The 14,772-nt window shown below is 39.5% G+C and overlaps 1 protein-coding gene and 1 long non-coding RNA gene across 2 annotated transcripts; both read left to right on the top strand.

Moving 5' to 3' along the window:
• The first annotated feature begins 8,204 nt into the window (after positions 1 to 8,204).
• Positions 8,205 to 10,630, top strand: LOC311039546. The gene is made up of 3 exons (XR_014600177.1): positions 8,205 to 9,067; positions 9,279 to 9,405; positions 10,486 to 10,630. It is a non-coding gene; the product is annotated as an uncharacterized lncRNA (long non-coding RNA).
• A 1,265-nt stretch (positions 10,631 to 11,895) lies between these two features.
• On the top strand, positions 11,896 to 14,497 carry LOC311040143 (toll-like receptor 1). Its single transcript, XM_084050234.1, has one exon. The coding sequence runs from the start codon at positions 12,157 to 12,159 to the stop codon at positions 14,332 to 14,334; it is 2,178 nt and encodes a 725-aa protein (XP_083906360.1). The 5' UTR covers positions 11,896 to 12,156; the 3' UTR covers positions 14,335 to 14,497.
• Positions 14,498 to 14,772: the final 275 nt, after the last annotated feature.

Below are 14,772 nucleotides of genomic sequence, written 5' to 3'. Positions count from 1 at the left end.
ACACACGGCGGCAGGGCTTCAGGGGCTTTACAACAAGGAGATATGAAGGAAGGAAACGACGAGGCGAACTTGAGCTTGAGAGGCACGACCACGGACGCATGCGCAATGACGCGCGCGCGCGCGCCGCGCACACACACACACACACACACACACACACACACACACACACACACACACACACACACACACACACACACACACACACACACACAATTTTCATAGACTCTTTGGTTCAGTAAATGTACCATAAGTAATAATAATAATAAGTATTATTATTATAACAATAATAATAATAATACAAATAATAATAATAATAATAATAATAATTTAGCCTCTTTTTAATTTGTCTTAAAAAGAGGCTATTAAATGCGCATGTGCTGTTACCTCACGCAGGGGTTCCACTGGGTCATGTCCTCTCCTCTGATTTTCCTCCTAGGCCCTACAGGGAGGACTACAAGAAACTCAACAACCCCGAGTGCAAACCGCCACATTAACCATTAGGGGGCGCAATTGTCAGAGTCAGTTGATACTGAGACAAATTATGATTATAAAATTCCTCTCTTTCTCTCTCTCTCTTTGTTGGAAAGGGAAGAAGAACAGAGATAGAAAGAAAGAATAAGGCGAAAAGGATATTCAAATATTCCTGATTTGAGTAGAGTATATTCAGTACATATACAAGCAGGTCAGATATTCCTGAAATGAGTAGAATAAGACATATGCATATACATAGGGTGCATGGTGAGAAGAAATGGCAATGGAATGAGGCAGTTAAAATAGCAGCAGATATAGTAGCAGCAGGTATGTACATGACGTTATATAGCAGCAGATATAATAAAAGGTATGTCCATGAGCAGCAATAGAATAGCAAACAAAATAAATGGGGTTCAGTACAGCAACAGATATAGAGAACATCATAGACCTTTGTGCATGTCATTGCTTTTGGGTGGAAACCTCATTATGTCCAAAACTGTTCGTTTTCAAGATTCAAATTCAAAGGTAGCAAACATGGTAGTCGGTATTTTTGCTACTTTTGTGTGACACTGTAGTATGACAAAGTAGGGCATTCATTTACGAGAAAAAAACACAAACAGTTAAAAAATGGTGAGCAACGTTATAGTCTCATGTGCAGGTGACATTCTTTTGATTGATTGATTGATTGATTGATTGATTGATTGATTGACTGAATACTTTATTAAAAGTTTGCAAAAAAATACAAGGCACGGTTTCATACAAAAGGATGCTAAGAGGATAAACCCAAGAAAGCACTAAGGCTTGTTTCCGTTGCGGTCCTGTGTATTCAATTCATCGAAACATTTAAAAACAAACAATAATATACAACATTTGCAAAAACATCATATAAAGGAGTAGTTACAAATTGCAGCCACCTGTTGGTTCTCTTTTAGAGCGGTTTTGAAGGAGAGTAAGGAGTCGCACTTTTTTATGACTGTTGGTAGGGCATTCCACATTTTGGTGGCATAGCAGTAGAACAAATTTAACCCCTTGTTTGAGCCAAATCTGGGTTGAACGTGATTTGTGGAGCTCCCTCTGGTGTTGTGCTTGTGTGTGAACATCTTTAATGTTTTTGAAGTAGTTTGACAGGTACATGGGTGTGAGAAAAGACACAGAGGCCAACCGGGTGCTCACAGGAGATAAAAAAAAAGGCTTGAAGGTGTACGGTGCTTCTAGGATCAGGGGGACTACTTTAAAAAAGAAGAAGAGATCCAAGCACTCAAAAAATGTGAAGGAGAGGAAGTAAAATTAAAACAAATTCTATTCTATAAAAATGGCAACATGTTTCGACCGGTTAAGGTCTTCGCCAGTTTTCGCCCTGATGAAGACCTTACCGGTCGAAACATGTTGGCATTTTTATAGAATACATTTTTAACTTTACTTCCTCTCCTCCATATATGAGTGCTCAGATCCCTTCTTCCTCTTTTTAAGGTACATGGGTGTCTTTGTGTTTGTGGTGTAGTGTATCTTGTAGGCCCAGGCCCATTGCAAGTTGCTGTACTACTCTGTCCTCTACCCTGAGCCATCCCACCCTAGCATAATGAGCAGGGGTTAAATAAGTTGTAGGTGTGAGGCCAAGTAGTAGCCTGTTTTGGGAAATTGGGATGTCTGGAGCCTTGCTTTTAAGGCCTTTGTGGTGTTATGGTACCATGAGGTGCATGCATAGTCTAAAAGTGACATTGGATGAGTGCTCCTGCTAGAGTCTTCAGTGTATTCCTATGACCAGTGAGGAGATCCTGTACAAAAATCTTGTTCTTTGGTTGACTCACATACACCGTGGGATCTCACAGGGTTGAGGTTGCCCTTGTAACTCAAGGCAATGGTCCTCAAAGTGGGGTCTTGGGACCCCCAGAGCTTGGATGGGGGTCCCCGGCATAAAATGTTTTCAGATGGGGGTCTGCGGCCAATTACATATTAATTTGGGGGTCGTTGACGTGACAAAGTTTGAGAACCACTGAACCAGTAATTTGTGCGGGTCGGGGTGATAATTGGATTCATCTGTTGGAATACTCTTTCACACATTCACGCGTTCATTCACTTCACATGATAATGTTGTCCCAGGCCACTGGGTCATTCACTTCACATTCACATGTGAAGTGAATGACAGAAATGTTCACTGACGCTTGCGCTCATGTGTGGTAGTCACCAACATTTTAACTGCTCAAAAAAACTAGGATGCCAACACCCCCCCTTGGAAAGGTGAGAATCTGTAGGCCTAATTGACCTCATGTTTTGATAGATTATTTTATATGTCATAATGTGTAATACATACTGTATGTAATAATGCACTCTGTGGAAAGCATCTTCAATGGCATAGGTACTAGGTAGCCTATTAGATTAGGAACCTTTTTGTTACGATATAACAATATTAATCTATAACATCTTCCAGGAGGCTGCGATTGATCCCATTGTGGGATGCCATAGCTCGGAAGGATGGGGTACGCTGTAATTGGCTGGCTAGTTGTCATGCAATCCATATGCAACCGACTACTGGCACTGATGCAAGACTCCATCCCATGGGAAATAGGCTTGTATTCAACACCACACAAAATATTATTCTTGTTTCACTTACGGTTCTCATTTTCTTGATTCAGATCTGGCTGGTGGGAATCATCATAACAACCAGTGGTGTATAGTAACTGAGTACATTTACTCAAGTACTGTACTTAAGTGGAGTATTTCCAATTTTCTGTACTTTTGCTTACTACTCCACTACTATACAATAATGCTAAAAGGATGATACAAAAAGCCCTGACATATATTGACCGAATCTTTATCAGACATGCAATACTAGTATAGCCTACAAGAAAATAATCAATGTTCCCCCTATATGGGTAGAAGAGAGCCAACCCCACCTTGTGGTCGCATGCAGTAGGTGGTCCAAAAATATATTGCTGGTTCTTGAACATTTTCATGTCAAGGACCCCCATATTGATATGTATTAGGCCGTAGACCCCCATTTGAAGAGATGTTTGTTGTTAGATTATAGTATAACTGCAGTCTATCTATAGGTGGAGAGAGAGAAACCTCTGATCTGAATAGTATTTTATACATTCTCTCATTGGACTAACAGCTTCTAGCCAGTAAAATTACAGTGACATTAATACTTTCAATCTGTCACCCCTATTTTGGGCATGTCCATTATAGGCGCAATTGTTGTTGTGAGGTGGTAGGTTGTCTGTTTTTCTTTTTCTTTTGATTACATACAAAGGGCTTAAATGGTTCAACTGTTCCTCGTTTTGCTAGAGACCCCGTGGAACCCCCTCAAGGACCCCTGGGGGTCCCGGGACCCATACTTTGAGAATGAATGGCTTTGCCCACCACAGCAAGAGAGATAGTGATGAGAGTATACATCTTCAATGCAACATCATATTCAGCATAGGGAGGGAGAATATTAGATAATACCTTTTATTATGCAGTTTAATGCCGCTAATTGCCAATAATAATATGGTAATTGTCATATGTCATGTCATTATGTTTTCAGGCATTAGATAGTCAGTGTGTTAACCACTTAAGCCCTATACGTTATAACGAATAGCAAACATAGCCGATATACAAGCTCCAGATGCACTATTTTTGAAAATTGTGAAAATTAGAACATTTTGGGAAGTTTGGAGAATTTTTCACTCTAACAACATTTCCAAAATAGGGACGCCAGGTTGAAAGTGCTTTGACTTGTATCCTGTGCAACAAGCAACCAAGGTGTGTGTGTGTGTGTGTGTGTGTGTGTGTGTGTGTGTGTGTGTGTGTGTGTGTGTGTGTGTGTGTGTGTGTGTGTGTGTGTGTGTGTGTGTGTGTGTGTGTGTGTGTGTGTGTGTGTGTGTGTGCGCGCGCGCGTGTGTGTGTGTGTGTGTGTGTGTGTGTGTGTGTGTGGGTGTGTGTGAATATATAATATGATGATATAATATAATATGTATAGATATATTGTTATTTGTTTGTACTTGATTGGGTTTTAGATTGGTATTACTGTATTTTAGAGTGCTAATTTTGAACACCTGTGGACAGGTGTTCAAAATTAGCACTCGTGCTATATACACTGTAAACAATGCATCTGGTTTTGTCCAATGTAATTGTGATGTCCATATCAAATAAATAAAACATAACATAATGACATTGAAAAGTTTTCTCAATCTCATTTTATGGAAATTATGTTGGGAACACTGAAAAAAACTTCAATCCTGTGTATATTTGATCACAACATGCCTTTTCCAAGTTGTCTCAACTACCGTCTCTAACAACCAAGACCCATCTCTCGTTTAAGGCCCAGTGGAAATGTACACAGAGGAAAGTATGTTGCTTGGATCCCAAGTATCAATATCCAGTAAACATTCAAGCTCCTACACAATATAGGATTATTGGGAAAAGTAAAGCAAATAGCAATATCTTTTGAAATGTAGCCAGGTGCTCATTCCCCAATCGCAGCCATTCTCTCCGCCTCTTAGACAGTTTCAATGGTTGTTTGAATTTGTAATACGGCTCATTTAGTCATGGCCTGTGTTTTGGTGGATGACACCAAAACATTGTTTGAAGTATTGTTCGTACTCTCATCGCCCCACTACACACACATCCTGTGTTCTGGATCGGTCTCCGTGGTGATGACACATCTGTGTTTTCCATGTGCAAACGAAGCACATAGTAAACATTAATAGGCTACAGTAGATCCCCTTGGCTGCTTGCGTTCACACAGGGAGACTGTAAGCATGTGAATCTACAGATAAGGATGGCATCACATGGTGAGACTATCTTCCCTTGTGCACCCAACTAATCTAGCTGAGTGGTGCCGCAGTCACAAATGTGAAAGAACCCAGCATTGGTGGAAGAAGTACTTTTTTACTTAAAGGGATAGTTCACCCATAAAAATACCCTTTTCCTATCGATTAGTCATCCCGTGGAGACGTGAATTCAAGGATGGAATTCATGGATATTTTTCAGTTTTTGTTGCATTTCTAAGCCAATAATTTGATGACCAGCGGACCGGTAGGCAGCAGTTCCGGTAGGACACACAAAGGAGACTCTTTGTGTCTCCTACCGGAACCGCTGCTGATTCCCAAGCCAAATAATTGGCTTAGGAATGCGACAAAAACAGAAAAATATCCATGAATTCAAGTCTCCACAAAGTGACTAATAGCTATCCCTAAACTATCCGTTTAAGTAAAAGGAGGAATACCTATCTTCCAAAAGCTAAAGAATAAAATAGGGCATACGTGGTTAATGTATGTTTTGTAATAATAAACTAAATCTAAAGTAACTAGTAACTTAAGTTTCAAAGTGTAGTAAAAAAGTACAATATTTGTCTCTGAGATGTAGTTGAGTAGAAGTATAAAGTATAGAAAATGGAAATTCTTAGTACTAATGGTACATATGTACTGTACTTGAGTTAATGTACTTAGCTACTTTCCACCAGTGGCAGAGGTTGAAGAGGTTGAGCATAACTAAAGACAAGGAAGAAAGGAATGGAAAAAGAGAGTGTGAGATACACGTGTAGGTGTACAATGAGTAACCACCAACCTGCCATGCAAAATAATAAATGTCTCTAGGTTACAAAGCCAGGGGATAAGAGGCTCTTTTTAAAAGTGAGACAGAGGTGTATTGATTTATTTGAACTTACAAAGCTGCTATGTGTGTAGTGAACAGTGGTGGGAAAAGTACTCAAATGTTTTACTTAAGTAAGTATCAATACTTCAATGTAGAAATAGTAAAAGTCATTCAAAATGTACTTGAGTAAAAGTACAAAAGTATTGGTATCAAAATGTTTTTAAAGTACCAAGTAGAAAGTACTCATTGTGCAGAATGTCCCATTTCACAAGTTTTCAAATAATAAAATGTATAGAAATCCTTTGAAAATAGCAGCTCTACAAGCTCACAATGCGTCACGATGCGACACATTGTGAGCTTGTAGATCGGCTATTTTCAAATGGCCGAAATGTATACAGAGCTGAAGTGGTTAATGTCTGTTTTGTAATAATAATCAAAATCTACAAAGTAACTAGTAACTAGTAAGTTTTCAAATAATCGTAGTGGAGTAAAAGTACAATATTTGCCTTTGAGATGTAGTGGAGGTAAAAGTACTGATAATTGGAAATACTCCAGTAAAGTAAAAAATACCTCAAAATTATACATAAGTACAGTACTTGAGTAAATGTACTTAATTATTTTACACCACTGGTAGTGAATGTTATTTTTTAGGAAAGAAAGTGCTATCATAATCAAAAGATCCCATGGTATCCGGATTATATGGGGAACAGAAAGCATGCATGAATCAAGTATGAAATTTCTTCCAGTCTGTTGCAACAAAACAACTGGCCTTTCCCCGGCCTGGTGACTGTTGTACATTCGACTATTAACAGGAATGACAAGGTTGTGTAAGCACAAAGAAACAATGGGCGTAAATGACATTTTGAAGTTGAATAGGAAGGACAGAAGACATTCTCATAAAGTACTAACACGCAAAATGTTTATGTTGCTTATGTTGTGCTCACTGTTATGTCTCAATTCTGCACACACGCTCCTATAGTTTTAAATCTCTGACCTGACTTTGATTTAATTTAAACGAATGAATGCCTAAAACATTTCAGTGTGTAATGAAATGTCTCATTTTTTTTTCACCACAATTTGATTCAGTTAAATACAATTTGATTATTCTTTCAACCCATTATAATACATAAAAGAAAATATTGAATTCTCACACTTGACAGGATGAGCTTTACTGTCATTTTTACTCAGTATTAGTGGACAACAAATGATGGACCATGCTTCAAGTTCTCAGCACATATACACAAATTTTCAAGTTCCATCTTTCATTCAATCTTTGTTTTGATTCTGATATTCCAAATCGTTAAGGTTGAATTAAGATAGATGTGCCTTTTACACATTACTTTGGGAGTTTTTACATGATCACAGCATGTGCAAAGCAAACAATATAGCCACCCCCAACTCTGTACATTTACCCACTGTTATCTCACCCCCCATCCACCACTCCATTACTGCTAAGGTTTGTTTTCCTGCCAATGTTGTTGACAACACATATGTTATCATTTCAGGTTTGTTTTCCTGCCAATGTTGTTGACAACACATATGTTATCATTTCTATATATGTGATACTTAAATACAAAATGACTCCCTATTATACATCCCCACTGCTGCAAAGCTTATTTGCTGCTAAAGTTCCCTTTACATAATTGTTAGTGTGGGTCTTGCCTGTACCTTTTAACCTGGTTTCTATCTTTTGTACTATCTTATGTTTCTGGTTATTTTTTTTTCTTTATACCCCAATCTTGTGTACAGGATATCATGCTGCTTTGTTGCACAGTCTTGTGGACATGTAGCACCAGCATTTTGCTGTTTCCACCGAATGAGTGAGTGACAAAAAATACCTTTTTGATTCTTGAGTCTAGGTATTGTTCTTCCTTATCAAGGCAAAGATGAAGATGGGTGAAACCCAGCCAAACTAGTGATTTTAAATGAGGAAAGATTATGTTCAGTTGAAACCAATTGAAGTTTATCATTAATCCATTTCAAGCAAACGGAAAAACATCTCAATTGAGTTCGTAGCATATATAAATATATAACAGCAGCTAAATAATTGATAAAAAGGGGGGGGGGACATATCTAGTTCAACAGAATAGAGGTGCTGTTATGGATGAATAGCAGTAATTAATCCTTAATTAAAGTCACATTGCTTGGAATTTCACATTGCCACTAGATGTAGAATCTTACATAGAAATGTGCATTTTTGTCTCACTGACATGTTTCACTACCAAAATCTGCCAGATACCACATTTGTTGCTTTGACGCACTGATTGTCATGCCGTGATAAGGCTGTGCTGGGGTCAGATCCAAAACGCTGCAGGGCTTCATCATTCCTGACTGCTGAATGATGGCTTGTTAATGTGGCTGCACGGATTCCACTTAATTACAACATCGCCTGCAACACCAGCAGCCACTAAAGTCTAAGGCTGTATTTGCCAATTTTGCTTGGGGCTACTAAAACATATCAACATAATTATCATGTGTTCCTTATCCCCGGATGGATAATCAATTGGGAAACATTGCATTGTCATCACACTCTGCAACACAGACACAGGAATGTTGGCCATTATTGAAACACGTCATTACAGACACTTTGAGGCAGGTTATGATGGAGGCGGGGAGCAGGGATGGACATATATATGTGTGGTCTTAAAGCTGGAGACTGTATTCACTGGAATTCAAAGTTGCCATCAAAGACACAATGGAACGGCAGGTTTCCCTCTTGAAATATTTATTCATTATCCACATAGCCTGTCTGCAAGCAGTATCTGCACAGTCGGGTATGGGGCCCAGAGTGGCTTGGCAAAGACTTGATGGAACCGGCAGCTTTCACCATCCTCGCATGGCCTCCCGCAGATGGCGACAGATGTCAGCTGTACCTGAGGAGAGATATGAAAATTCATACGACGGTGGAACGATTGACCAAATAGACAGTGAGCCTTTGCGTCAGGGTTTCAGAGGATTCTCAAGGCAAAGAGTGGTCAACAGGGACCGTGGTGTACGTTACGGCCGGTTCAACTCTGACACGGTGAGTGTTGATGACGACCTTTTTGCGTTATCCTTGTGATTATTGTGGGTCAGATGTATGTTACATGTGACATAATTGTGTTTTATTTCATGATCAATAAAGATATCAATCAATCAATCAAACATATTCACAGTGAAAGGAAAATATTATACTGACAGATTTATTATTCCAACAATGAGTAGTAACATTGTTTCAACATAATTCTTTTCAGCATGGCTGTAATGGTATCCAAGCAAGAAGTTGCAGTGCCCATCCTCACTGTGCAGGATGCTTAGGGCTTTACACCTGCAACCTGTCCCTGGGGAAGTGCCAACTGAAGGGGCTGTCACAAAAGACAGGTAACATAACCGTATACCGTACACTGTACACTGTACACCATACACCGTACACGTGTCATGATTTTGGTACTTTTGCTGTTGTTCATTTGTCTAAGGGCATTACTCCCTTTAGACCTTATACAGTCTATGCTTTAGACCAATGGTTCTCAAAACCTTTTAATTACAAGGACCCCCAGTTTGGTGTGCATTAGGCCACGGAACTATATAACTCTGAGAGGTTCACCGGGGCCATTTGGTTCCAATCTATCAATCATTCAGCTGGGGACTCCCTGGAACCCCTCCAATGCCCACTTTGATAACCACTGCTTTAGACCATGATGTGGTTAAAATGTCCAAGGATGTCTTGCCTGGGTATTTTCGCTTTCTCATTGTAACTGCAAGCTTCTCTGCAAATAGGAACAAATTGGAATCCTGATGTATCAGGACCAAGTACAGTACCTTCCATCACTTTGAATTGAATTAATATTGAATTGCGTCGCTTAAAATAAAACATCCGATGCGAATGCACCTCACAAACAAGAAAACGTGAAAGTAGTTAAGGGAATGTGGAACTTCTTGACATTTTCTTTTTATTACCAATGGAAGTAAATTCCATTTGTCAAAGGAGACAGGAAGGAGGTAGGAAGAGAAGTGCTTTGGTGAGACTGTGTGTGTGTGTGTGTGTGTGTGTGTGTGTGTGTGTGTGTGTGTGTGTGTGTGTGTGTGTGTGTGTGTGTGTGTGTGTGTGTGTGTGTGTGTGTGTGTGTGTGTGTGTGTGTGTGTGTGTGTGTGTGTGTGACATACAGCTTTTAAACACTTCAACGTACAGTTTTGGAAGATGAAAATTGGTATAAATAACTGTAATAATTTATCTAGGGAATCTTATTGCCCTGAACACGCTGGAAAATCTCCTCTGTCAAATGATGCGTTTTAACATGTTTTCCATATATCATATCATGGTTAGTAGAGTTTTTCCAGCACCGTTGATAGCGAGCTCTTGACACACAGTAAAATGAAGTATTCAGTATACAAATGACCTTTTAATCCATGAGGGGAAATATGGCAATATTGCATTTCAAACAGTTTTTTCTTGTCTTTCAGATAAATTCCTCCAGACCCTGCGGAACATCTGAACATGCCCCTACAAACACCCAGATGTAAATTGTCTTCAGTGCATCATTCAACAGCTCATGTTATCATTTCAAGTATTCATACAAAGAGACTCTTATGAGACCATAAGGAAGGAAAATAGACACATGTTCTCCTGGTTACACTGAACAAATGACTCAGGATATCAAATTCAACTATATCTACAGAATATCACACTAAAGATGTGGCCATTGTTTATTGCAAATGTTACAAATGTTAGGTGTTCTCATCTACTGTAAATTGTATTGCATGACACAAATATCTGAGTTGTAACTAACCAATGTAAATACTGTAGGTAGGCCTACTGTAGCTATACTGATAATTCACATGAAATTATTTGTCACTATTTCACGTTTGTTAAATTAGGAATTTCCATAGATTTAAGAAGAACTTCCATATGTCCAGAGTGGAAAATGTCTATTTCTTCTATTTCTTTATTTCTATATCCGTAGTATAAATATAGTAGTAATATTTATTTATTTAGTAGAAATATGTATATTTCTCTACATTCTGTAACAGGCTTATATATCATTTAACTCACAGGTTTGCTGACATGTATCTCGATTAAAGCTGCACTATGTAACTTTCCTCTTCTACCCCGGATTTGAACCCGATTCCCTGCGCAAGTGCTGACATTTATACCATTGAGCTAATAGAGCCTTCCTGCTTGCTCAGGGAATAAATGTAATCATTAAATCTGACACGAATTTAATCAAAATTCGTGTCAGATCATGTGTCTAGGTGAGCATGACCTTTGACATGATCTAAATGTCTCAATAAAAGAGCAGGGAGACAAAATACACCCCAATTGTATAAGTTATATTGTATTAACATACTCTACCATACAGATTGGATAAAATTACATTTTATTCCCAAGCAAAAGTTACATAGTGCCGCTTTAAGACTCAAACTCACAACTGAAAGAAACAAACGTTATTTTTGATTAAAAACAATCAAACAAAAATGGAGAAGTGACTATAACAAAAGGGATGTGAAAGCAGAATAACAAATAGTTGTGTGGTGGAAAAGAAGAACTAAGAAATAGCTTACAGTAATTGTGTAACTTTAAAAAGCAAAGAGGATATAAAAGGATGCCCTGAAGAGCTTCATCTTACTGTTTGTGAAGTCATGGCCAGACAAAGGTAAAGCGTTTTCCGTTGTTTCTAATGTATTATAATTATTTATTTTTGTTATGGTAATTTCTTCCACCAGAATGTCCTTTCAGTTACAGTCTTGGCAAATAGATATGCAAATACAAAATATTGCAATAAAATCTTTATATTCATATAAACCTGCTTCATTTGACTTATTTGTTCTATTATACTGTAGCACTCATTTGTTTCATCTTTTTACTACAGCGCTTTACTGTTCTGTACGGTTGCTGTGGTTTCCCTCCTGACAGCCAATGGGGGAAAATGGTTTGAATGTGTAACCTCAAGGCGACAGATCCAGGACCTCTCCAAACAAAACTTAACAAGTGTTCCCTCTGATCTGCCAGACAACACACAATATTTGGATGTTTCTTACAACCACATTGCACAACTGGATGAAGCTCCCTTTGTCAGACTTTCCCAGCTCTGCTTCCTTAAAGTAACCTACTGTAACCTCCGGGCAATATCTCCCATGATGTTTGAACGAACGCCAAGACTCCAAGTTCTGAACATTTCTCACAATTCCTTATTCGTCATTCCTGCAATTCTGTTGCCACAACTCAAAATCCTTGACCTATCAAGCAACCTGTATGACAGTTATCGCCTACCACCTTCGTTTCAGACACTAACACATTTGGACATCCTTTTATTAGGAAGTGTAAATGCTCTGTCGCTGAACTACAATGACTTCACTCCGTTTAGAAACATCTCTTTGAAACACCTCACGTTGGGAGCAGGAAATAAGTGGAAAAGATATGATTCTGGTGCTCTTGCAGAATTGAAGTCTCTCCAGAAATTCACACTCATCATGACTGAATGTGAGAATTTGGACATCTTAGGGATCCTACTCAAGGACTTAAATGAGACCCAAACAAGAGAATTAACATTTATTAAGCCATTTCCAGATGACTGCAATGTGTCAGGTGACCATTTTAAGAATTTGAGAAAAATGCCGCTAATTCAAAATCTTACATTTGTGAACACTTTGATTAATAGCACTTTTCTAGTTCAGTTGTTCAAAAATGTATGGCTTTCCCCTATTGAGATGGTTGCATTGGTAAACATACTTTATAGCGAAGACACACCAGAGGGGTTTCAGTTCCCTAGTATGAACCACTCAACCAACCTTCGCTCTATGATCTTTGATGGCGTGTCCCATCGCCAGTACAGATACCCCACAATTAACATCAGCGTTGACACACTTACATTGACCTATTTAAAGTTCTCCCACACTGGAATGAACATTTCACCATGCAACCTCATAGCGGCAATGCCATCACTGGAGATGCTGGATCTCTCAGATAACTTACTGTCAGAAGATGGGTTTTGGTGGGGGCCGTGCTCAAATGCCTCTGTCTTCCCCAAACTCAGATGGCTCTCTCTGAGCAAGAACCGGTTTGTCAGTCTGTCCTTCATCTCCAGTAAGACACATCAGATGAAAGCCCTGGAGTCGTTGGACCTGAGTGACAACACCATCAAAACGGACCAGCCGTGCACTTGGCCTACTCACCTCAGGGAGCTGAGCCTACAGAACAACAACCTGGGTAGCACTGTTTTCAAATACCTGTCTCCGCATTTCGAGAGGATTGACTTATCCAAAACGGCCATCACGACGATATCGCGGGAGATCCTGTCGCAATTCCCTCGACTGACGCACCTTTATCTGAGCTCTAACAACATACAGGCCCTCCCGCTGGATGTCTATGCCCCGAATCTGCTCAGCCTGTATGTAGACCATAATGCCATCACGTCCATCTCCAAGGAGTCCTTTTTGGGCCTGCCGAGACTGCAGGTCCTCAAAGCTGGACACAATCCATTTGCCTGCACATGTGATTCTTTTTGGTTTCTGAATGCACTGAATAAGTCTCTGCTCTCTGACTGGCCTTTGGAATATACATGCAGCATCCCACCATCAGCAGCCGGCCTGCCACTCTCAGAGTATAAAATGAGTAAGCTGGCTTGTGATAAGTCGCTTCAGGCAGCAGTGTCGCTGTCTGTGACATTTGCCATTTGTGCGGGCCTGGGTCTTGTTTTCTATGTTTGTGATGGGATGTGGTATGCAAAGATGCTGTGGGTGTGGATCAGGGTGAAAAGGAGAGGCCAGAAGCGGGCCGACATGTTGGTGAATGCATCGTTTCAATATCATGCTTTCATCTCCTACAGCCACCATGACTCCAGTTGGGTTGACAGTCAGCTGACGCCATCTCTTGAGGGGTCTGGACTTTCCCTCTGCATTCACGACCGTGACTTTGTCCCTGGCGAATGGATCATTGACAACATTATTAACTGTGTCGAGGCGAGCTACAAGACACTGTTTGTGCTCTCCAGAAACTTTGTCCAGAGTGACTGGTGCAACTACGAGCTTTTCTTTGCCCAACACAGAGCCATAAGTGGGCAGGAAGACTCTTTAGTTTTTATTCTATTGGAGCCGATTCCAATGGACTCTCTGCCAAAGAAGTTCCTAAAACTAAGGAGTTTGCTCATGCAGCAGACTTACCTCGAGTGGCCAGAAGATGAGCGTAAGCAACGTGTTTTCTGGGCAAGCCTTAAGTCAATGCTGCATGCTGCCGACAAGAGAATGGCTCTAAAGGATGTGGCTGTAGCTATATCGGATACATTGCCTCTGCTCACAGATGCTGTTGAAAACTAAACATTACACAGCAACATCTGGAGTGTTAACCTAACTCTGACAGTGTAACAGTGGACCCATGTTTTCCAGTTCTCAGAGCTAAACAAATACTCTGGATTTTACTGGGCTGCAACAAACAGTCATTTCTATAATTGATTATTCCGTGTGATTCATTTAAACCATGAATTGACCGTAAAATAAGTTAAAGTACAAAATAAATGCTCATCACAACTTTTCATTTTATAATGTGGAACAAGACATTTTGGTGAAGGTGTAATAGCAAATTATTATTGATTATTCTGCAATTGCTTTTGATACATTTTCCGTTGATATCAGTTATTTAATTCATTAGTATGTCAATTTGAATATGCAGCCTATATAACCACAGAATATTAATTAGATAAAGGCTGTTACACAGTAGGCTATGGAGATTTTTATTTGTTTATTCAATAAAGTGTT

Source organism: Gymnoscopelus microlampas, assembly GCF_963454915.1.
Source record: "Gymnoscopelus microlampas genome assembly, chromosome: 23".
In the NCBI taxonomy this organism is placed as follows: domain Eukaryota; kingdom Metazoa; phylum Chordata; class Actinopteri; order Myctophiformes; family Myctophidae; genus Gymnoscopelus; species Gymnoscopelus microlampas.
Note: the sequence above shows the minus strand (reverse complement) of the source record. Positions and strands in the feature narration are given on the sequence as shown.

Coding starts and splice junctions, on each gene's coding strand:
- LOC311040143 (XM_084050234.1), top strand. CDS start 12,157: ATGATGTTTGAACGAACGCCAAGACTCCAAGTTCTGAACATTTCTCAC.